Source organism: Diospyros lotus, chromosome 1, assembly GCF_014633365.1.
Source record: "Diospyros lotus cultivar Yz01 chromosome 1, ASM1463336v1, whole genome shotgun sequence".
Classification (NCBI taxonomy): domain Eukaryota; kingdom Viridiplantae; phylum Streptophyta; class Magnoliopsida; order Ericales; family Ebenaceae; genus Diospyros; species Diospyros lotus.
Window position 1 is genome coordinate 54,149,017 of NC_068338.1, and position 23,433 is coordinate 54,172,449.

The 23,433-nt window shown below is 35.9% G+C and overlaps 3 protein-coding genes and 1 non-coding gene across 8 annotated transcripts; 3 read left to right on the forward strand and 1 right to left on the reverse strand.

Annotated features, from left to right (window-relative positions):
- The first annotated feature begins 759 nt into the window (after nt 1-759).
- On the forward strand, nt 760-3,860 carry LOC127793127 (probable arabinose 5-phosphate isomerase). The gene is made up of 3 exons (XM_052323912.1): nt 760-1,523; nt 2,675-2,898; nt 3,463-3,860. Exons 1-3 carry the CDS (start codon nt 885-887, stop codon nt 3,617-3,619), a joined length of 1,020 nt encoding a protein of 339 aa, XP_052179872.1. The 5' UTR covers nt 760-884; the 3' UTR covers nt 3,620-3,860.
- Nucleotides 3,861-6,750: 2,890 nt separating this feature from the next.
- On the forward strand, nt 6,751-8,036 carry LOC127793190 (protein LIGHT-DEPENDENT SHORT HYPOCOTYLS 1). The gene is made up of 2 exons (XM_052323988.1): nt 6,751-7,317; nt 7,469-8,036. The coding sequence occupies exons 1-2, from the start codon at nt 7,015-7,017 to the stop codon at nt 7,769-7,771; spliced, it is 606 nt and encodes a 201-aa protein (XP_052179948.1). The 5' UTR covers nt 6,751-7,014; the 3' UTR covers nt 7,772-8,036.
- A 4,023-nt stretch (nt 8,037-12,059) lies between these two features.
- On the reverse strand, nt 12,060-20,007 carry LOC127793094 (low-specificity L-threonine aldolase 1). Of its 5 annotated transcripts, none has more exons than XM_052323891.1 (11): nt 19,956-20,007; nt 19,501-19,649; nt 18,217-18,664; nt 17,178-17,289; nt 16,448-16,498; nt 16,132-16,203; nt 15,909-16,041; nt 15,515-15,573; nt 14,688-14,788; nt 12,517-12,583; nt 12,060-12,413 (listed from the first exon to the last, which is right to left on the reverse strand). In XM_052323891.1, exons 3-11 carry the CDS (start codon nt 18,657-18,659, stop codon nt 12,372-12,374), a joined length of 1,080 nt encoding a protein of 359 aa, XP_052179851.1. In that variant the 5' UTR covers nt 18,660-18,664; nt 19,501-19,649; nt 19,956-20,007; the 3' UTR covers nt 12,060-12,371. The 5 variants fall into 5 exon arrangements, with proteins under 5 accessions (XP_052179851.1, XP_052179858.1, XP_052179864.1 ...); XM_052323898.1 differs by lacking the exon at nt 19,956-20,007 and adding an exon at nt 19,785-19,949 and having other exon boundaries at nt 18,217-18,661; nt 19,577-19,649; XM_052323904.1 differs by lacking the exon at nt 19,956-20,007 and adding an exon at nt 19,785-19,949 and having other exon boundaries at nt 19,577-19,649.
- A 603-nt stretch (nt 20,008-20,610) lies between these two features.
- On the forward strand, nt 20,611-20,683 carry TRNAR-CCG (transfer RNA arginine (anticodon CCG)). Its single transcript has one exon. It is a non-coding gene; the product is annotated as a tRNA-Arg (tRNA).
- Nucleotides 20,684-23,433: the final 2,750 nt, after the last annotated feature.

Below are 23,433 nucleotides of genomic sequence, written 5' to 3' on the forward strand. Positions count from 1 at the left end.
AGAATTAAAGAGAGAGAGAAAAAAAAAATTAAAAGTAAAAGAGATTAGAGAATATGATGAAGGTGTTGTTGATTGCTAAGTTTACTATTCTAGTCTTCAAAATCTACTTATGGAGCTTTATTATGTTGTTCATTGTCAAGTAACATAGCATTTGACTGGTAATGAGAAGACACGAGTCCCATGCATGTGGGACCCGTGCACATAGGGTTCATATGCAAGCGCGGGCCCCATGTGCATGGCCCGCGCCCCCTCACTATCGAGCAAATGTTATGTTATTCAGTAATAGGCAACATAACATTGCCCTCTACTTATAGACCGAGAATTGAGTAACAAAAAAATTAGCAACCATTAGAATTAGAAGGAGATGGTAGAGTGAAACTATGAATATAAAAGATTTTGAACAGTTTGAATTTTAATCTCACGCTCAATTTTCTCTCTATATATATAATTATTAATTTTGAGTTATTTTATAATTTTAAAAATATTTTATAGTTAAAAATAAAAAAAATTCTATCTTTAACTAGACTAAGGATTGAATTTTTTTTTTAAATTTATTATTTATTTTTAATTAATAAGTCATATTTATATTTATGATTGTTTGAATAAATTATGTAATTTATGTTTATTTTTAGATTATATAACTATTTTTATAATTTTTTATATTTATAAAAAAATTATATTTTTTATTTTTTAAAAAAATTATTTATCCATTTTCAATTCATACCATTTTCGCTTTTCGTTTTCATTCCCGTGTAAAATTGGGGAAGTGCAGCATCCAAACAGTGCCTTGTTCTCAAATACCCGCGTAGATTAACAGAATCAACCGTTTAACGCGAAGAAATTGCGAAGAAACAAACCAACCGACAGTCGATCCATCTTCAGCAATGGGGTCTCTTCCTTCTCCGTCGCCGGACCTCTGCGAAAAAGACCCCAAAATTGACCGGAACGAGCTGCTCAGGCTCTTCCAGTCCCAGCAGAAGTACCTCAACTTCTTCTTCCAGAACCTCGACCTCTCTCAAACCCTAGCCTTCACCCAGACCCTCCTCAACGCCAAGGGCACCATCTTCTTCTCCGGCGTCGGCAAGTCCGGCTTCGTCGCCCAGAAGATCTCCCAGACGCTCGTCTCCCTCGGCATTCGCTCCTCATTCCTTTCCCCTGTCGACGCCCTCCACGGCGACATCGGCATCCTTTCGCCCGCCGACATCCTCGTCCTCTTCAGCAAGAGCGGCAACACCGACGAGCTCCTTCGCCTCGTCCCCTGTGCCAAGGCCAAAGGCGCCTACCTCATCTCCGTCACCTCCTCTCTCTCCAATTCCTTGATGGATCTCTGCGATTCCAATGTCTATTTGCCTCTCGAGAGGGAGCTCTGCCCCTTCGATCTGGCGCCAGTCACCTCCACTGCCATTCAGATGGTGTTCGGGGACACGGTGGCCATTGCGCTGATGGGAGCCAGGAATCTGACCAAGGAAGAGTACGCTGCCAACCACCCTGCCGGACGGATCGGGAAGAGCTTGATCTTTAAGGTGAAAAAGATGCCGAATTTTGCGAGTTATTTGCACATAGTTACTGGTTTTGGTGTGAATGCAGATGTGGATCTGGTTGGATATAAAGTAGATCTAATCCTCAATAATTCATTAACTTCTTCCTTCATATTCCCTTAGGTATTACATAAAAAAATAAGAAGAAAAGGTCTTCGACCTCAAAAATTTTGTTTCTATGAATATGATGCTTCAGGATTAGGGTCTAAGCGATGGTCTGAATTCACGTTGAAACCAGATCGTTAAAATGTGAAATGTGCATCTGATACTTTCCTTCTCCCCCAAAATTTCTGGTAAACAGAAGTTTATGTTGCCTGATTTACAGAACTTACCGACAGACATGACTACATTCAGGATTAGGGTCTAAATGGTTATCAGAGTTCACAAGGAAATTCAGATCGTTAAAATTGAAAACGTGCTTCTAATACTTTCTTCATTCCCCAAAATTTCTGGTTTACACAAGTGTATTTTGCTTTGTTTGCAGAACTTATATTTTGCAACTTTAATTGCACTCTCTTTTATCCATTAGTTGATGAAGTACTAAATCCTTGCCCCATCCAATCCTCTGTCATCCATATATTTTTTCCTTTATGAGATCGTTTTTGGCTTATGGGCCTTTATGGGATGTTGATTTGTCCAGTGAGAAACTTGACAAATCCCAAGAGATTAATTGTTTCTCAGATTAATCCCAAGAAACTTGGCAAATCCCAAGAGATTAATTTCTTTCAAAAGATTAATTGTTTTAGTTTGTCTCAGTGGCTTTTACAGGCAGAAGGTTCTGAGGAGTGATCTTCTTGTGCTATATCCCAAAATCCTGGTTTGGCACTATATTTTTACATCTTGCCTATACAATCAAATTTCTCCAATTTCAATTCCTTTTTGTTTCTTTAAGGCCAATGAGAAACTTGAACGCCATTTTCATGTTAAATAAATGGGCCAACAATTTTTGCCAGGACTTTTGTTTGTCATTTAAAGAAATGGTACTTAAAAGTGATTGAAACTTCTTTTTATGTTTTTAGCACTCACAACACTTTGATTGAACAGAAGAGGACACTGTTAAAGTATTTGAAAGAAAAACTGCGTGTAGTTTCATTCCAGCTATTTGGGTTGCTTGGACTGAATTCTGAGTGTTGCAGGTGAAGGATGTGATGAAAAAGCAAGAGGAACTTCCCGCCTGCAAGGAAGGAGATTTGATAATGGATCAGCTAGTAGAACTGACCAGTAAAGGATGTGGGTGTCTTCTTGTAATTGATGATCAGTACCACCTGATAGGTACATTTACTGATGGTGATCTGCGGCGCACATTGAAAGCTAGTGGGCAGGGGATCTTTAAACTCACAGTGGGAGAGATGTGCAACAGGTAATTCTCTCACTCAAGGTCTCAAGGACGGGTATAGGTTCAAAAACATAAAAGGACTGTATATTTGACTGGATGAAGCAACTTTTACAACTAATTGTTGGTACCAGTTGTTGTTCTAGATAAGCTGGGCTGGACTTTGACCTTTAGTTGGGTAACTGAGATTAGTTTAAAAACCTAATATTTGTATTGAGATATTACATGGTCGTCGACCAACTTGGATTAAAGCTTGAGATTGTTGTTATGCTACATGGTTGTGGCTCATACTTAAGAAGAGAAAAAATAAAAAACAAAATAGGAGCACCAACGAATGCAGATAGGGTAAGCAGGGCTCTTTATGTCATACTGCTGACACTTATATTGCACGGAAACACCTCATAGGAGTCGTTTTCCCGTTTCGGAAACGTTTTCGAAACGTTTCCTATTCCCGTTTCAAATCCTATTTATGCCTATTTTTTTAAAAGAATGTCCGTTTTCACGTTGTCGTTTCCTTTCAGAAACGTTTCCCATTTCCGTTTCCATGCAACATAGGCTGACATCCGTTTATAACTTTTGTTGACAATTCAGGAACCCCAGGACAATAGGTCCAGATGCGATGGCAGTTGAAGCAATGCAGAAGATGGAATCTCCTCCATCCCCTGTTCAGTTCTTGCCTGTTATCAACGATCAGAACATATTGATTGGTATCATTACGCTGCATGGCTTGGTATCAGCTGGCTTGTAAACGTGTATGTGGGCGCCGTGCAGCATATTCCACCTCCCATTTGGTACTACGGTAATTATTTGTATTGGCCTTAATCCTCCGATGAGGTGGTCCATTTATTGTTTAGATGATTAATTCGTTTTTTCCCTTTCTTCTCAAATGTTTACAAGTTTCTTGTCCCTTAACAAGATCCATATTATATGTACCCGTATTCGTATGTGCCAATTATGAATAGAGAATTTACGTTGGCATTAGTTGTCCATTTTGGAACTCTTTTTACTGGCCTGCTCAGACGAAATGGCTATGCAATAAGATGTACAACAAACATCATGGCACAGGTGCTGTTATAGATATCCACGCATCACACTACAACATAAAAAGGACGATAAGGGAGAAGCAATTCTCATTGTACGACCTCTTTGTTAGAAATTAAGAGATCAAAAAGGTCTAAAAACAACTCAGTACCACACCACTTCATGTTATCATCCACATGAAACAACATAAAGTTTGAGAGATCTAAACTCTCGTAAATGCCCTGAAAATAAGTAACCCGCCTAATAGTGGACCAACCCTTCTAACACACCTGTACTTAAATGCTGCAACTCTCCTCCACAAACATTCTTCTCGACTGCATAATAATACCACACCCACCACGTGTCTGTACGTTAATGGCACGCAGCAGAGGCCCACATCAGGTATATTTGACAAAAATGACACTTTGGTGTGTTGAAAAGGGGGTCTTATTTTAGTGGCTCCAAATTGTTGGTTGAGAAGTCAATCAATCAGAAGGAAACTGCTAAAAATCCTTTGCCCTAACAAAAACTATTTGCATTGATTCCAAATGGTAGGCCTTTTTTGACCTCATAGTCAGTCATACGTATTCTATTTGGGGGGAAAAATCTGCAAGAGTTAAAAATTATTCCATTTTTTCCTTCATCTCTCATTTTGAAATTCTGAAATTAACTTTTCTTCGTCTTTTTCTTGTGTAGCTTCCTATTTTGACGATAAAAACACATTTGTTTTGTTATTACCATGCCTTTAACATCAAATTTATTAGGGTTTCAGCTCCGTTTATTGCTAAATTTCTTGTATTAATTCACTCAAATGATTATCTTCATTTATGCTGACTTGATTTTTTAAACATTAATAATTCTGAAATGTGGCCATTAAACTGATCTGAGAGATCTACTGGGGTACATTCAAAGGACAAATATCAAAACTACTAGAAAGAAAGAAGGCAGATGTTCTTGGAAGCACAACTCATTCAGCTACATTGGGAGGTAATCCATACCAGGGATAGGATGAAGAGAAAAGTTTGCTAGCTGTAAGGGGAAGGGAGTGAAGGACACAGGTATGCAGTTCGCTGAGGGTCCATTCATTCTTTGTTCTTCTTTTTAGGAGCAGATCATGTCTATTGTGCTGAATAAGAGTTTGAAGAAACCATTTGAATCTCATTATAATTAGAGTTGTACATCAGTAGCAGCTCCACCATTCCATTCCATTCTGAGACTGTCAACTCAGTTTTAAAAGTAGAGTCCTCCTTGCGGTCGAAAGTCATGTGCCATGATGATGAGAGGCAGAGCCTGCCTGTCTAGGTCTAGCCATTAATGTTGCTTATGGAGCAGAGGGGGATCGGGATCAAGATCATGAGGAGCTAGTCCTCCTATTATTCAGTTAGTGTTTTTGCTGAAGCTTGAAGAATTGCGTGCCCATATATATATATATAATAAATTTACAGAAAATCTCAAACTATGATCCCATCGGCACCACCAAATTAAAGCAGCTGCCACCAAGTTAAAAGTTAATTTTGAGGGTGTTACCTGTTGACCATCGAGACAGAGACTGAATTGTAATATAGGACGGCTGGGCTGGTTGGAGTAATGTGTTGATATATAATAATTTCATCAGCTTTCTTTCCCATCTAATATAACCATGAGCTCTGAATTTCCTTAAAGAATGGTGCAGTGCAGCTGTATCTAATATTCCTAGATGATATCCATGGATGTCCTTCCACATCATCCACGGTGGTGGTGATCTGATATTCTGATTGCTTGCTTGGGTCCAGATCTCACACTCTGGACTTGCATGTCGTCCGTCGTCTCTAAAGCAGAGCAGGATGAGAGTACGTAGCCAGCTAGGCTCAGAAGCAGTACTGGGTGAACCCTAAACCAAAACAACCAACCATATTGTAGAAAGTTTTCTTCTATTCTATATGAATAGAAGAAACAAAAAGAGCGACCCACCCACCCACCCACGTACGTACGTAGGGAAGAAAGATTTATTTGAGGAAAAATCTCAACAAAAAAAAAGAAAAAGAAAAAGATGCTTCTCTTAGTTAGTTAGTTAGTCTTCTCTTCTGATCCACTCAATTAATTTTGGATGAACACGTATGTACGTATAGGGAATTGCCATGAAGCTTCCTACATTTGTTTGCCATTCAAACAGAAACAGTTCCCTCCTCTCCTCTCCTCTCCTCCGACTTGTGTCGCTTTAATTGTCTGGTGGGTGTGGCTGCCCCCCTCCCCTCCCTCACCACTAATTTCTTTTTCTTTTTTTTTTTCTTCTAAAAAATCTATCTTAAAACACTTTAAATTTTACACTTTTATTCACAATATTTTACAATAATATTTTGTAATAAGTGTGTATCAAATTTAAATATTTAAATAGTATATTTCCGTTCCTTTTTTCTTCTTTTGAGAGGAAATCATAACTTTTAGTCTTTTAAACATAATAATTTATACAAGTTAAGTATACGTACTAAGTAAACAAACTAGAAATGTGTGTGTTCACGGGTGGGTTCATTAGCTAGTCTTTAAAAAAAAAAAAAAAAAGTTTTAAAAACCCTATAAATATATATATATATATATATTATAATCACAAGTATTTTATTAATTTCCTTGGCTTCAAATGCTTTTCATACGAGGACGAGGACGACGACTCATTGTTAATATTTTGGTATATATTGAATTGTATATATTGTCTTTATATATAAAATTAAATTAATTGATATCTCTCCGTTGTAAAACTTTTAACTTTAAGGAGAGTATATATATAGATTAATAATTAATTAGGAGCATTTACATATATATTAAAGAAAATATATATATATAAGTTGAAATGGTATATATATATATATACATGGTGTACGTACGTAAAAGTAACAGTTTTGTAACTAACTATAAAGTATAATTATTAAATCAATTTACTATATATTCATAATTAGGGCATTTATTATTCTATTCTATTCTATTCTGTATAAAGATCTACAAAACATTTCACTCTCTCTCTCCCCGCACAGTTTATAGCACCTGCAGGTGAACTCTCAAACAACTGATTCAGCTCTCTCTCTCTCTCTGTGAGGAAGAAGCAAAGACTATTATTGCCATAGAAGATCTGAAAGACAATTAGCTGCTGCCATGGATTTTGTTGCCGTACCAAGCAATATCATTAGCAGCACTAGTACTACTACTGCAACTATTATAGGCACCGGTACCAACTACTCAACTACTACTACTACTTCATCACCATCATCAATGCCGGCACCTGCACCAGCTTCAGCTCCAAGCAGCAGCCGCTATGAGAACCAGAAGCGCCGAGACTGGAACACCTTCTGCCACTACCTCAGGAACTACCGCCCGGCACCGCTGCCACTCTCCCGCTGCACCTCCGCCCACGTCCTCGAATTCCTCCGCTACCTCGACCAGTTTGGCAAGACCAAGGTCAGGTCCTAGCTACTACTCTGATCCCTCTCTCTCTCTCTCTCTCTCTCTCTCTTTATCTTCTTCTTCATCTTAATTAATGATCGATTGTCATCAACAACTTTTAATCATAAATTCATCAACTACGTACGTACTTCGGTACTGCGCGCAGGTTCACCAGCAGGCCTGCGCTTTCTTTGGAGTGCTTAAGCCGCCGGGGCCCTGCCCTTGTCCTCTCCGGCAGGCCTGGGGAAGCCTGGACGCTCTCATCGGCCGCCTTCGAGCAGCCTACGAGGAGCACGGGGGCAACTGCAAGCCAGAAGTAAACCCTTTCGCTGCAAGACCAGTGAGGATCTTCTTACGCGAGGTTCGCGATTTTCAGGCCAAATCCAGAGGAATAAGCTACGACAAGAAGAGGATCAGAATGCAGAAGCGGCCCAAGCAGCAGAAGGTCGCATCCATCGATCCGTCCTAGCTAGCCGCTACTAGCTGCAACGCCCTCTCCTTCCTTCAAACCTAGCTAGCTACCATCCAAATCCATATATATCCATCCACCGAAACAGATGATGATCATGAAGCCCTAGCTCGTTGCGTAAGTTTTTAGGGTTTATAAATTTAATTTGGTTACACTATAATCATATATATATATATAATCGCAATTATGAAAATGAATAAATGTTTCTACATAATTAACCGAGTTAATTATACATATCATATCAATCATCCCATCTTCTTCTTCTTCTTCTTGTCGTCCCTGTTGTATATATGTACTCAATTATATAATTATATATATATATATATATAAGAAATCTATGGAATTAAGCATGCATGCATCTAGAGATCTCATCAATTTTGCCCAAAATTAAAGTTGGTGGAGGGTTTTCTTGAATTTGCAGTCTTGTTGTAAAAAAACTAGGGTTTAGGGTTTGAGATTGTGAAGACTTAAAAGAGTGTAAATGAGTCAAATTGAATCGAGCATAGTTTTATTTAGATTTAATTTAATTTTTTCTAAAAATATTTGAGCTCAACTCATTTTTGAATAAACTCCATAAACAACATTCAAACTCGGTTCATGAACAATTTTTCGTATTTGAGCTCAACTCGATTAAGGTAAATGAGCTCAACTTAAGTTTGTTTATCAAACTTGTCAATGAACAAATTGTTGAGATGGTTTATGTATAGTAAGTCATATAGTTTGTTCATGAACAAACATTTATAGATACGTTATTTTTTTAATGAATGATTTATATAATTATATTATTTAATAAAATCATAAATTTTAAAGTAAAAAAATAATAAACTCTAAAACATTTGAGAAATAAATATATACATATATATGTATTGTTGATGACGTGTATCATCGACATCAGCTCACGGCCACGGATCAGTTTTCGCCCTCAAAAGGACAAGAGTCCCACCGCACTTATAAGTTCAGTGGTTGCCCAGAGGGCAACCGATATGGGATTGAGAACCGGTACATAGCATCACCTCCAACCCTCTCCCCTAAGTGTGATGGCGCTCTTGTCTCTTTGAGGGCCAGAGCTGATCCGTGGCTGCGAACTAATATCGATGATACGTCATCAATATTTGGTGTGGGAAACCCTAAGTCGTATAGGCCCTAGCCTTTAACCACCCTCTGTCACCCCTGAAATGGTCTGCGCTCAAGAGCGCCACCACACTTAAGGGGAGGGCTGGAGGTGGTGTTGTGCACCGGTTTTCAATCCCACATCTGTTGTCCAGAGGGCAACCACTGAACTTATTTATAAGTGCGATGAGGCTCTTATCCTTTTAAGAGCGAGAGGTGTCTGTGACTGTGAACTGATGTCGATGATACGTCATTAACATGTATAAACTTTAAATGAATTATAAATGAGTTTATTTATGAACATAAATAAGTTCATTCAATGAAAGAGTTGAGTAAGTTTATGTTCAAGGTCTATTTAATTATTTATTTAAATTTTTACTTAATAAGAGAATATAAATGAATTCATTCACAAACTATATATATATATATTTAGCAAAAATTAAGATTAGTTGTTCAATTACCACCACCACGCATGCTCATGCTCATGATCATGATCATCTACTTTAATTAATTATAGTCAAATACATGTTCCTCCTCCTCTTAAATATTTGGTTTGGTTTTAGTTATAAATTAGTTAGCTCCCATCCCAATGTCATAAATAGATCCTCAATTTTGGTCATTGCATATATATATATATATATATATATATATAATGCTTGGCTCCTCATATTGTTCTTAATTTCTACTTGTGTTTAGTTTCAATTTTAGATTAGTTTATCTATTATTATTGTTTATAAATTTTCTAAGGTATCACTAACCTGGATGAACTTGTCATTTTTAAAGAATTATAACCACTTATATCAACGACATATAATCCCTTTATTCACCCTTTTAGGGTTTTTTTTTTTTGTTTTAGTTAATGTAATATTAATAACTAAGTACTCTTATATATCATCTCAATAACTAAGTATTTTTATCTTATGCTTAAGATCACATAATAGAAGAATTTAAATTAAAAAAAAATAGTTGTTAACTAAGAATGTATATGATTTTAGGCCAATTTTATATTTTTATTCATGTATTTTTATGTTTTTTTTCATGTGATTATTCGAATTTTTTTGTTATTTCAATTATACTACTGGATCTATATTTTTTAGTCAATTTAATTTTTGTACACTAATTTTTTTTCGCGTGGTAACTCGAACTTTTTATTGTTTCGATCGATTACACCCTTCAATCTGCATTTTGATGTCAATTAATTAACCCATGCACTTAACATGAACATAGTCTGATATGTATTTTGTTATTTTATTTTATATTTTTTTTATACATAAAAATACAGGAGTTAAATTAACTAAAAAATACAAGCTCGTGGGTAATCGAAAAATCTAAGTTGCCACATGAAAAAAAAAATTAATATAAGAATTAAATTAATTTTAATCAAGTCAGAATATAATTAAAATAATGAAAAGTTCAAATAATCATATAAAAAATAAAACGTGAAAATTTAAGAGTAAAAATATAAATTTGACTTATAATCTTACATCTTTAATATTTTTTAAATATAGAAAAATAATAAAATTAAAAATTACTATATTATTATTAACCTTGGTAGGGCGACCACATGCATATATTATATACATCACTCAAGGATTCATAGAATTTGATATTTGTTTTTTATCAGAAAAATTAATTGGACACTTGGATATTTGTGATAACACTTATATATTTTAATATATTATATATCATATTGATATAAATATATAATATATTAATATAGAATGTGATCTTAAATAACAACGTGTGCAAAGTGTCAAATATTGTAATTATTTAACATTAAGTGTGACAAAAAAAATAATAATTGACCTTGTAATTAGTTATTTTTATATTTATTATTATTATTCATAAAATGAGTGAGTTGGGAAGTGCAAGGGCTGTCGGGTACATGATTTGATGTGGTCCTCTCCTCCTCAATCGAACGAATAAGTGGTGGCACGTGACGCTATTCTTAACCATACGATACGATACGATACGATTTTTTTTGGGTGTCGAGAACGTTAGCGTGTCCGTACGGCAGACAACGTCTTCTTTCTTTTCGGTCCCGTTTGTTGCAGCTTAATTAAAGAAATTATAATTTATAATTTCTTAGATTATAGCTTCTAAAATTTAGAATAAGTTGTGAACCTATTTGCTGCAACTTTTTAAAAGTTGTAGTTAAATAGTTGTGGTATTTGATACCATAAGCTGTAAAATAACTTATTTTTGTATAATTATCCATAATACCCTTATTGATTATAGAATGATAATTTAAAAATTAATTAGTGTATATGTATAAGTTTCAAGTGTTATAAAAAAATTAATTAAAGTATAGAGAGAGAGGAAGATGACGAGAGAGAGGAAGAGATTTGAAAATGGAAATGGCGGTGGAAAAGAAAAACCCATGATTGTGTAGACAAGAGAGTAATTCTTTGCTAAAAATAAGGGTAAAATTGTTATAAAAATGTAATTATTTAAGCAGAAGTTGTAAAAATTGGGGCACCCTAATTTTAAAAAAGCCAACTTCTACCCCTTCTAAAAGTTAGTAGAAATTATAAGTTAGAATTCTATAAACTAAAACAAACATCATATCTCAATTTTTTTTAAATTAAAAGTTAAAAATTACAATTTTTAAGCTTTCGTCCTTTTAGGGCATCACAGCTTCTACCATTTACGCCAACCAATGTGCCCTTTAGGGATGCCACCAGCCGTTGTACGTTGTCCTTATTCGTAAAAGTAACAGACTATTACTTTTATAGTTAGTTATAATAATGCTGATGAACAGTAGTTATCCTACACTTAATTAATTAGAAAGAGAAAGTGTCCTCAAGCGGTGGGCTAATGATGAGCCCCCCAAATCCAATTCACTTATATAATCTAATTTTCACAATTAAAATGTTATTTATGATATATTAATATATAAAAACAAAAAATTATTAAGAATATTTAAAAACCCAAGTTAAAAGAATAAGTACAATTTAAATTAAAAATAATCGGTCTCTTACCACTCACTGAAGCTGGTAACAAGAGCTAAGTAGTAGCTAGCAGTGGCCTTTATTTATCGAAGGATAAGGGAGTTGGTACAAATTTAGCAAGTACACGGAACAAATCAACTCCCAACGCCAATAGGCAACAGGCAAGCCTCTGCTTGCCTGCCTTGGACCAAACGAAGATATGCATGTAATGTAATTGAAATGGTCCCTTATCATCGATAATCATCAACAATTTTATTTAAATCACCGTGTGTCTGTTAGGAGGAATATAATGGAGCAGACTGGGACTGGGATTGGGCAATCCCCTCTCTCCTCATAATAAGCCTTTACAGTTTACAGCACACTACTGCTCCTGCTTTATTAATCATCACTTCCTTACCCCTTAAGGACCTGAGAATTTGCATGAACCACTAGAAATTTACTTACAAACTGGAAATAGAAGACACGGTTATGTAGAACACAAGGGAACTCATTGCTTTTATTACAGATGGAAATAGCTGTGATCCTTTTGTGTTTCTTTCTCACTTGCCATTGTTTTCATCTGGGGCTCCAGTTAAAGCTTGCTGGCAAAAATTAAGATTAGACAAGAATGCTTGGGTTTAACACTCAGAACTGTGTGAAGTAAGTTGGAAACTCGACTCGCCTGATAATATTAAGTACTGTTACCTGAAAGCATGCCAAGGTGTATTGCACGTCGCTTTCTGAAATTTGGTAGTGAAGGACAAGCCTGATTCTGCAACAGTATAGAAATTGCACCAGATTACCTTAATATAAACAAGTCCCTAATTCTAACATCAACTCGAGTCTTATCGATTCTGAAAATGTGTATTCTCAATGTTTCCAAATTTTAAAGGTCATCCAGCGAATTCTGTGTGAAATTTTAGTATATTAGCAAATTCTGTGGACAAATACACTACAGTTGTAATTTTAGTTTGTGCCTAAAGAATAAAGATATATAAGTTCAACTTGGTGTAAAGTAGAATCAAGTTTGGAACAAAAACCCCTCTATCCTATCATTCGGGTTGAGCCAGTTGTTGTGGCTTTGGCAGGAGGTCTTAATGTTATACTCTCCTTTGGCTTTCATGAAAACTTGAGGTCCCACCATTTTTTTAATCAACATAAAGTTGAAGTACAACAGTATAATCTTGCTCTGGATAACGCATTCAAACACCCTCAAGCCTCTTGAAAGGAGCAAATCCAGAGGGACTCTTCAATAAACATTCTAAATTGGCCTAGATAGGGTTCAACGGGAGACATATTTATGACTTCTTAAGTTGGTTTTTCACTAGGATTTGTGCCAAACTCATCTCCTAAAATATTTAGACTTACGTGTATAAATAAAAGTCCACACATCGGTTCTACAAAGGCTGAGGAGTCCGAGTTCAGAGAGATTAGAGAAATGTTATATTTTTAGTTCTTCTTGTTGATTGTCTTTTGAAGATAATATTCATTCATACACTATGATCAGTCACAAGGTGCAAGGGTTGCGTACGGTCTCCATCTTCAGATTCTTTTTTCATGAATTAGTCAAGGTAAGGATCCTCCAGAGTGGAAGATTTGTCCTTGACAAATCCTTAACACCAACCTCCATTCTGAGAAGCCCCCTCAAGGTCAAGTGTATATGAGATCTTAGCCCTTGCCTCAACCTAGGATGTTGGAGCCATTCAAGCTATTGGAACATTGTACAGCAGAAAGATCAAATTGCTGTAGTTACTGTTAAATTAAATGTTTTTTTTTATACATTCATATTATCTAGGTTGGTCATGATATGCTGCTAGAAGTCACTCACAGCAAGCAGATGCCTTCAAAAGAAGACTTATTTGACAGTCAAATTATAAAGAGATCTGATTGGAGCTATTTTTTTTTTTTTTTTCAAAGAAAGGATATTCAAGCTAAATTAGGATTCTTGATTTAGGACAAGAGCTAGACAAATCTAAGAGAGTCAATCTTACTTGAGAATTAATTAGGAGCACATCATACAAAATTAACAAAGAGTTCATTGAGGTCCCTTCTTGCAAGTAAGAGTTAATTGTGATAAACTTAATCTGATTAGATAAATATCCTGATCCTGATAGAATAGGTTCCACCTGTTATGGATAAGAGACCTCCTATTGGAGATAGGACTCTATAGTGAAAGATTCCCAACAGTACGTCTCTCATTTTCATAAAAAACTTTCGAGTGCTTGATCCCATCAGTCACTTTGGGTGGATACTTTTTAGAGGTCATATGCTTGGATGGATCGTGGAGTGAACCCAAAGTTTAGTTTAGCAAACACAACTCCAGTATTGGATTCTTGCATATAGCTCAGTATCTAATCTCCGCTATGGATCTTGTTTCTGTTTTAACACAATCTAGTGTTATGGGAATCAATTAAAAACTTAGGGGCTATTCTTTTCGTGTTTTAATTTTCAGTTTTAAGTTTTTTAATTCATTTTCAGTTTTGTATTTTGAGTGTTCTTTTTGTCTGTAGTGTTTTTCATGTTTTGGAAATTTTGAGCATATTTGTGATGAAAACAACCAAAAAGAATTTTTGTTATTTTGAGTTTTCTTTACAATTTTTTTTCTTATTTTGGAAAATGCATTTTTAAAAATATGAAAGTAAACACGTTTTCACTATTTTGAAAAACTAAAAACAGCCTGAAAACAACAAAGAGAACAAGACCTTAATATTCCACTGCACTTCATCATTGATTCCTAATAAAATTTCACCTCATCAGCATATAAATCACTAAGAATGGTTGCCTATACAATGATGATGATAAATACAACTAGATAAAACAAATATTTAAAAGAACAATTCGTGTATTTTAAACAATTGTGGAAGGCTGAAGCACACCTGGACGAACTCTTCATATTTACAAGTATACCCTTTCCTTCCAGTTTCTTCCTGAGTTCCTGGGCTGTCATATGTGCACCCTCTAAAATATCAAAATACACCTGCCATCATTTGAGTTGATAAATCTTCTAAGATTGCAAATTAAGATATGCAATTGACTAGGAAAAAAAACAAACATCTTAAGTGTATTTGATAAACTGACATTGTAAAATAGATCCTGTAAGAACACAAATCCAGTGATAACCATACATACATCTGCAGCTAGAGTATTGCCAATAATCCAAAAGTCAATCTCTAGCCAGTCAAGAAACATAACAAATTCCATTGGACATTTTTCTTTCTCTTCTTTTCTTTTCTTTTCCTTTCTTTTTTGGTGTTGTTTGAGTAAGTTGGCTCCAGTTTCTGATCTTAGCATATAAACATTCACTTCGGCATTGTTGCAATATTATAATTGAGCCAAAAAGTACTGGAGCACTTGTTGTAAGAACCAATTATATAAAGGCTGGATGATACTAGGATGGGATCTGAATTGGATCCGATTCTTTCACCTCTAGAAATGTTTGCAGCTCAAGCAACAAAGATTTTCCTTGTTATTGATCATTGTAACACAAGTTAAACTAGAAAGTTGAAATTCTGAGTTCAATTCAATCTCAGTCATCATGGTATGCCTATGCACAAGTATATTTGGAGATAATGTATTAGACTTCAAATCAGATTAGATAGAGAACCAGATAAGCAATATCCAAAACAAGAATAAATGGAGGTGGAGAATATATTAAAAGAAACACATAATTCATATTCTACATCTCAACAAAAATGTCACTTACCATGTTAGTCTCAATTGAATCAACATCCACTTTTAGTCCTTTGATTTTATTCAAACCTTCTGAAATACCAATTTCATAAAAAACATCGTAGAGAACATCAGCCACAATAATTCACGTATGTTGGTTATTCGCACTCCTTATTGAGGAGCACTTTCACAAACAATGCATTGATACTGGATGGAATAATCAGTTTTGATAATATGCACTGCATGATCTTTATTGAGGAGCACTTTCACGAACAATGCTCAGATACAGGATGAAAGAATAAGTTTTAATATGTAGTGAATTGAGAACCAATACAATAATCCCAACCATGAAAATGAGAAGGCAGTGACTTTTTTTTTTTTAAGCAAAAGAAATTGTGTAAATACAATAAAGAAGGGAATAAAATTGCCTGCTAAAGTTTTGGCATTCTTGTGATCACCCTCAAGCTTTCCAACATTCTCTTGTACTGCAACTAAGGCAGCAGCACACAGAATTCCAACTTGTCTCATCCCACCACCTAAGGTCTTCCTCAGAATCTTTGCCTACAAAACCATATAGAAGAAGAAGACAGAGCCTAAGCACTAGCAGTAAGAGAAAAAATAGCTTAGTTAATGCAAAGATATCAGAATTACCCTAGCAATAAAATCCTTGGAACCAACAATGACAGTTCCAGCTGGAGCACCCAAACCTTTGGATAGGCATACCTGGATAATGTAATTGGGAAAAGAGTGAGCAAGTTGCATCCCATTTATGCCAGCTAACTATAGAATGCAGTAGATAATTGTGGCCTAATGTGAAATATAATCTAAGTCTCGGAACTTTTCTGCATGCTGATTTTAACTAAAGAAAGTAGTTATCAAACTAATGTGAACACTAAAAAATAATAAAATAAACAAAAAGATAATTAGGTCAAACATAACTCATGTCTTCAGGAACCACTTAACCTACCGAAACAGAATCAGCAGCCTTCACAAGCCTATTAACAGGAACTCCAAGAGCCTGGAAAACAAATATTATGAAATTAAAACTCGTGTTCATTCACAAGTATACTTGTCAGTAAAACTAATGGTTTTGCAACTCAAAAAACCATGCAGTAATATTTTCCTAGCTTATATTTATTTTCTGTATTTCTCAAAAATAATTATCAAAGACATGGAGACCATATGGAATACAAGAAGAAAACCAAGCTTAATCCCCATTAGCAGATTTGGCTACATGGATTCTCACTCAGTAATCATCTCTATCCATAATCATATTTTCTATAAGTTAATTATATCTCATTTCATGTCTGAGAGTACAACACTAGAGATAACATGGGAAGAAATGTTAGAATCCATGCCAGTTCATCTAGCTAAACCTTGAGTGGCCTCATGCCAATCATCATTCAGAATGCACACTCAAAGTTTCTCTGATGCCAATCAGAATTCAGTCTAAAATCGAGTTTCTTTTTGGAACAGAGTTATCCATAAAGCATCACTGCTTTATAGTTCTTCCAACACATGAATTAGATGTTCATTTAATGGCTATTCTTACATTGAAATTGATCACATAACACATAGGTGCATGGGTAAATTTCTTCCTGAATTTCTAGTTCCTCACAGGAGTGAACACCATCAAACTAGTCATAGCACACAACTGTACAGAGCAACTAAGAAGTTGGGAAAAAAATTGTACGCACAATCGATGCGTTAAATATACGGGCACCATCAATGTGAAGTTTCAATCCATGTTTCTTCGCTAGTTCCCCAACTTTGTCTATATACTCAACAGGAAGACATCTACCACCACAGCTGCATAAGATACCACCGGTAAGCATTGCACTACATATAGGAAAGTACAATAAAATAAATAGTAGGATAAATGTAAGTTGAAGACACGTTAGTACTCAAATACCACTAGTGACCAAATCAGTCTTCAAGATGTAAAAAAGCTATTGCCACCATTACAAGGACACTAATCCATGCACATGCACCTTCTAACATATTTCTCAAAAATCTCCAACCCAATGTCTAATGCCTGGTGTCATTGAATTACCAAGTTTCATCCCAGATCTACAGTGTAACAACCTAGATTGTCCAGACAGGTTAGCAGACACCTTCAGTAGGAAAAGGATTGACTACAAGTATCTACAAGAGAGAGTTGACCCTGCAACAAAAATGGCACCACCACAAGAAAATAAAATAGCCTTATCATCCCTGAAAAACAAGAAAAATAGACATCTCCTACTTCAGTGAAACAAAGTAGAATCCAACCAATTGACTGACATACTAATTAAATTGCAGGAGTCAAAATGAATTATAATCCACTACGAGTTGAAAGAAATTAGTTCTTTGATTCTGTAATCCACTGCATAGTTGAAAGGAATCTGGTCGCTTGGGACTATTTCCTTCTTTTCCCCAACTTCTCCCAAACACGGACAGGATTCTCACTATTCTTTCTTATCTCATTGCCTTCCCAAATAAGACGAACAATTACCACTATCACTTCTGGTACTTTCTCATTTGTTTAATCTCTTCTTCTGCTGTTTTTTACCGCACTCTTTCCAAATGTTCCACCTAGTCAAATTAAGGCTTGATATATTATTTTTGTTGTTGTACTCTATCCAAATGTCTCACCTAGTCAAATTAAGGCAAGCTTAAAAGAAGAGAATACAATAAAATGGTCTAGGCCATCTAATTTTCTGTACCTCGGATTCATTAGGAAACATGGATACTCACTTTGCATGTGTATTTTCCAAGCAGATAAGCCTAGTGGTTGGATAAACAAGTTCCAATTTAGGGTCTCTGATGGCAGCTTCAATTAGATCAATATCCATTGTCCCATCTTTGTTATTCCTCACTGTCCTCGGATGTACACCCCCAATTGTCGAAATGCCTCCATTCTCATAGATGTGGATGTGGGAATAGTCTCCAACAATGACTTCACTACCCCTAATCTCACAATGAACAAGCACACTGATAAGGTTACCCATGGTCCCAGAAGGAACAAAGAGGGCTGCTTCCTTGCCCATGATCCTCGCCATCTCTGTTTCAAGGCGAAAGGCTGTTGGATCATGACCCAGTACATCATCATCAACTTCAGCATTAGCCATCGCAGCCCGCATTGCCTCATTTGGTTTGGTCACAGTGTCAGAGCGGAGATCCACCACACTAGTCACCATTACTGCTGAACTCATACCAAAATTCCATCAGTAACTAAAAAATTAATCAAAACATGATATTTATTACTGATAAAAATTCATTAAAATAAATCCAAAGAAGACAAATCTACTAAATTTCACCATTATTTCTTTCTACCACTGTTTCTGAAAATATCCACTTGGAATGACCAGTTAACAGTAAATACAAACAAATATTCAAATTTAAGTTATCAACTTTGGGAGTTGAAAATTAACAACAGATACAAAAACCTTCACGTGTTCAAACAAAATGAGGAATTTGTATACTGTTATACGTACTGAAACTGATCCCAGAAGACCATTTGTTCATGTCAAACTGGTCCTGGTCGCAAGCTGTGGGACAGTTGTCCAATCAAACCCCATAATTTGAGGTAGTGTTTTAAAAATCATTTCATTCCAACTCATCTCGGATCCATTGGGATCCCCACAGCTAGAAACCCTCCAGTAATTACGCAGTGCCATTAATTAGAGCATAACAAAATACAAAAAATAAATTGATTTGATCAGAAAAATATTGACTATTAGATTTCAAAATAAATAAATAAATAAAAATGAGCCTTCAGAATGTATGAAAAACAAAATATGCAAGTCAAATAGATCAAAATGGTCTCCCATCACTTTGATTGTCCATGGACCTGTGATGTCCTGGTTGACTTAACGTGAACTTCGTCATTTCTTATTGACAATATAAAGATAAGAAACTGAACTAAAAGGACTGGACTACTTAATGGAAGGAAATTCAAGAGACTTCATCACAGAAAAATAAAAAATAAAAAAATCCAACAGATCAGAGTGAGAGGAAAAACAAATGAGATGCTTGTACCTCTTGAAAGCTTAACTTCAGTGCTATCCAGAAAAGAAAATTTGTACGGAATTAACTGAAATCTTTGCGTTCTTGCCTTAATTCAACTCAGAAATGCAAAATTCACGAACCCGTGACCGTGAGAGGAACCAACCCAACGTCTCATACAACTGCGTATAAAATTCAGAAAAAAAAAAAAAAAAAATCAGCGAGATCAAAGAAACGGAAGTACTAATTAAGTTTGTTTAACAGACACTGGACTGGAGGGAGAAAGACAGGTACGAAGAAGAAGAAGAATCAATTACAAGAAAGAGTTTGCAAAATGAAATCCCAAAGGGAAGACGTAGCTTTTGCACGGGAGCAAGTTCAATTGGCTTCTTCTGGCTTCAACTCCAACTCCAACTGTGACGTAGGGGAATGAAAACAAAACAAAACCTAAAACCCATGAAAGAAAGATATAAAAAGTTGAAACTCACCCAGACCCAGTGCGGGTGTAGTGTGATGGAGGTGACGACGACAAGAGCTGGTGCGGGTGCGGGTCCCTCCCTCCCTCCCGGGTGATAGATATGAATAGCCATAGCCATTGATTGATGTATAAAACACCAACAACATTCAATAAATATTTCAGTGATTAAAAGCTGTTACTTTAAATTCATATGAGTGGGTGCGTGCGTGCATGCATTAACTTTAAAAAGCTACCTATTACTTTAAATTCCTACTATGAGTGCGTGCATTAACTAGTTATTAATATTTAAATAATTTATTATATTTTTTTTAATAATTAAAAAATATGATAATGGATTCTATTGAAATATTAATATTTTATATCTTAATTATTATTATAAATCTTTAACGTAAAAAATGACATATAAATAAATAAGTGAGAATGTTTAATATTACTATATAGTTGGTAAGAGGTCTCGTGTTCGATATTTAGTTTTGGGTTTCGTGATTAAATTTTTTTCTTTGAAATCAAGGAGTCGAGCAGCGAGAGATCGTTAAGGTGAGGGTTTACCTTTTGAGAATGTTTAATATATTAAAAGTCTCATGATAATCGTGATGATTCCCAATCCCTTCTTATGGTATACTAAGTAGTTTTGATAGGAGAAACGATCAACAAGGGTTGTAGATGTTCGCGTGGCCTAATGGATAAGGCGCTCGCCTCCGGAGCGGGAGATTGTGGGTTCGAGTCCCATCGTGAACGAGAGAGAGAGAGAGACAACCGTTTTTCATCATTTTCTTCTATTTGTTTGGCTGCCTGCCTGCCTTCACCAATCAATCAATCAATCACCATCCTAATCTAATCGCACAATCACTAGTGCAATAAAATAATGACCTCTTTCTTCATTGTTTTTTTATTCTTAATTAATAGCAATATATATATATCTATATAGGATTATTATTATTTCACAAGAAGACATACCAACCTAATATTGATCAACTGCTTCAACCCCCACCACCCTAAACTCTATTATGAAACGTCAGTCACCATGTGAGAAAAATAAAAGATGGAATGATAGAGAGACGAAGACGACAACAACAAGATCAAAATTGTTAATTCTTATCAAATTTTAAAATATATATATGAGATAAACAAAATTTGAAATAAATAAATTTATAAAATATAATGTAGACATAAATCATAGTTGTTGCCTGTTCAATATAATAATAAATTTCTTTCAACACATTAGTGTTGATAAAAATTTACGAATTACTTATAAGAAAAAAATTGATTAGGGGCACAAGTAACTTCCCATGCAAGATATCTAATATTTAAGTCAATTTTCAGATAAGTGTGTAAAATGCACAAAACAAGAAAATTTACAGTCTAAGAGTTGTAAGCATATATTTGTCAAATGAAAAGTCTCATATTTATAAAATGAAAAAGACTAAATGATGGAGGAAAAAGCCACAATTATCGATGGGTATTTCAAGCTCCTTTTTTGGGATTTATAGGTATGGATATTAGAGATATAATTGACTTTATTCTTCACAATCTCACATAAATAGTGTCTAGAGGTAAGATATCTAAAGATTTACGGTATGTTCTCTCATAAGGGCTTCTCACACAATTAAGAAATAGACTTATGAGTTTAGGTGGCCCACAAGAGTTTCTCAAATAATAGTGACGCAATAACATATACATTTTCGATAAATGTTATTCGATGAGATTACTTGATTGTCTATTAGCCTTACACATTCAGTTTTAATGATTCAATTGATGTTCCGTAGTTATTCAATGACTACATGCAAATGTGATTTGGTTTTGTGGATTTTTTTTTTAGGCATATTTCTTTGAGTTTGGGTTTTTTTTTATATAATAATAATAATTTTAGAAAAAGAGATATTTAAAATAAGAAAAGAAAAAAAGAAAATATGAAAAACATATTGAGGAGGTGAGAAAGGGAAGGGAAGGGAGTAGGGGTGTACAATCGGTTATAATCGAATCGAACCGAACTGAATCGAACTATATGTAGTAACCTGTTACATGTATTTTTCTGCTCGTATGAAGCGGGTCAAACTTGACCCTGCAGGTTGGCCCAATCACCTGAGGCCCAACAGGACAAGGTTGAGGTTATCAATTCCAGGTCGCACGTCGCCTAACTTTGAGCTCAGATCGCTAACCATGCGAGCTCCTAGCGACGCTCTCAGTTCGCAGACCACGGGATCGATCAGCTCGTAGACCAACCATTCAGCTCGCACGAGCAAGAAGACCATGGAAATAATGATAGGTTAGGCATCATTCTGGCTGGACCATCCAGGCCCAATTTGGCCTCTTTCTCAGCCCATGACAATCCCATCTTAGCCCCATACCAGCCTGCACAACAATATTGTTGCAGTTTATACTGGGTATTTGTGCCCCCGCCTCAAATCTCATCCACATTAATGAGGGTCCAGTCAACACCATGTTGTTACCTGAAAACCCCCACCAACGCCGATATTTAGTCCCATTGTAACGGCCCGCCTTCCGGAGCCCCTGTGCACCAAGAGGATCCGTGAGAGGGTCATTACTAAAGTGATATCGATTAATAACATAACTACACTCTTACTAAAATCGTAATCTTTTTATCATAACACATCACATAATCGTCTTTACAAAATCATTCATCAACTGGGCCCACCTGGGCTTACATAACATACGACAATATCAAAAATATAACAGTAATCTAACATAGGCACAGCGACACCCAGGATCTAGGTTTGAGAGAGCTTTGCACTTACTACCATGACACGACGGTCTGGAACTAAACCCCGCAAAACGTACTTGCTATCTCAGGATACTCTTACCTGAAATGATGTAAAGCAAACGTGAGTCGCGAGACTCAGCAAGCTCGTGAAAGAAAGGCTATAGGTTTAGGATATGACTCTTCACATGACACCCTATGCAAATCATGTCAATGCAACGTCATATCATGCCATGCCCAATACCTGCCTTATTTCTAGATGCACAAACATATAATAAATCTCACATAAACTGTCCTTGGGGCCCACATAAAACACACACTGGCACCCAAGTCCAACATACATACTTGTTGGTAGCCTTCTATAGGCTACCTCCGTACCATTTCCTTTACATGTCCATTCATGTCGCTCATATCATAATCTGTCACCGTGGGTCTCATCCCAAGGTCTTTATGTTGCCATGGGTCTCACTTCAAGGTCTTTATGTTGCCGTGGATCTCACCCCAAGGTCTTATCGTGGACCACGCCGCCGTGGGTCTCACCCCAAGGTCTTACCGTAGCCACGTTGTGGATCACGCCGCCATGGGTCTCACCCTAAGGTCTTACCGTGACCACGCCTACCACCCATACTTATCACCTAAAACGCACATTCTCACCATGCAGTGCAACAAATAAGAAATGCAACGGGCCCCCATAAACCAAGCATCAGGCCATGCTATGCCCACACATAAGAATTCACACATGCGAAATGCCTCTAAATGCACCGGCTTA

Bases quoted from the DNA above. Each gene is read 5' to 3' on its own strand.
- LOC127793127 (XM_052323912.1), top strand. From the start codon at position 885: ATGGGGTCTCTTCCTTCTCCGTCGCCGGACCTCTGCGAAAAAGACCCC. The intron at 1,524-2,674 runs GTGAAAAAGATG...TGAGTGTTGCAG, and splicing joins GGAAGAGCTTGATCTTTAAG to GTGAAGGATGTGATGAAAAA. The intron at 2,899-3,462 runs GTAATTCTCTCA...TTGACAATTCAG, and splicing joins GTGGGAGAGATGTGCAACAG to GAACCCCAGGACAATAGGTC.
- LOC127793094 (XM_052323891.1), bottom strand. From the start codon at position 18,659: ATGGTGACTAGTGTGGTGGATCTCCGCTCTGACACTGTGACCAAACCA. The intron at 16,042-16,131 runs GTAATTCTGATA...ATGGTTTTGTAG, and splicing joins CCAAGGATTTTATTGCTAGG to GCAAAGATTCTGAGGAAGAC. The intron at 14,789-15,514 runs GTAAGTGACATT...AAATGATGGCAG, and splicing joins ATTCAATTGAGACTAACATG to GTGTATTTTGATATTTTAGA.
- LOC127793190 (XM_052323988.1), top strand. From the start codon at position 7,015: ATGGATTTTGTTGCCGTACCAAGCAATATCATTAGCAGCACTAGTACT. The intron at 7,318-7,468 runs GTCAGGTCCTAG...TACTGCGCGCAG, and splicing joins ACCAGTTTGGCAAGACCAAG to GTTCACCAGCAGGCCTGCGC.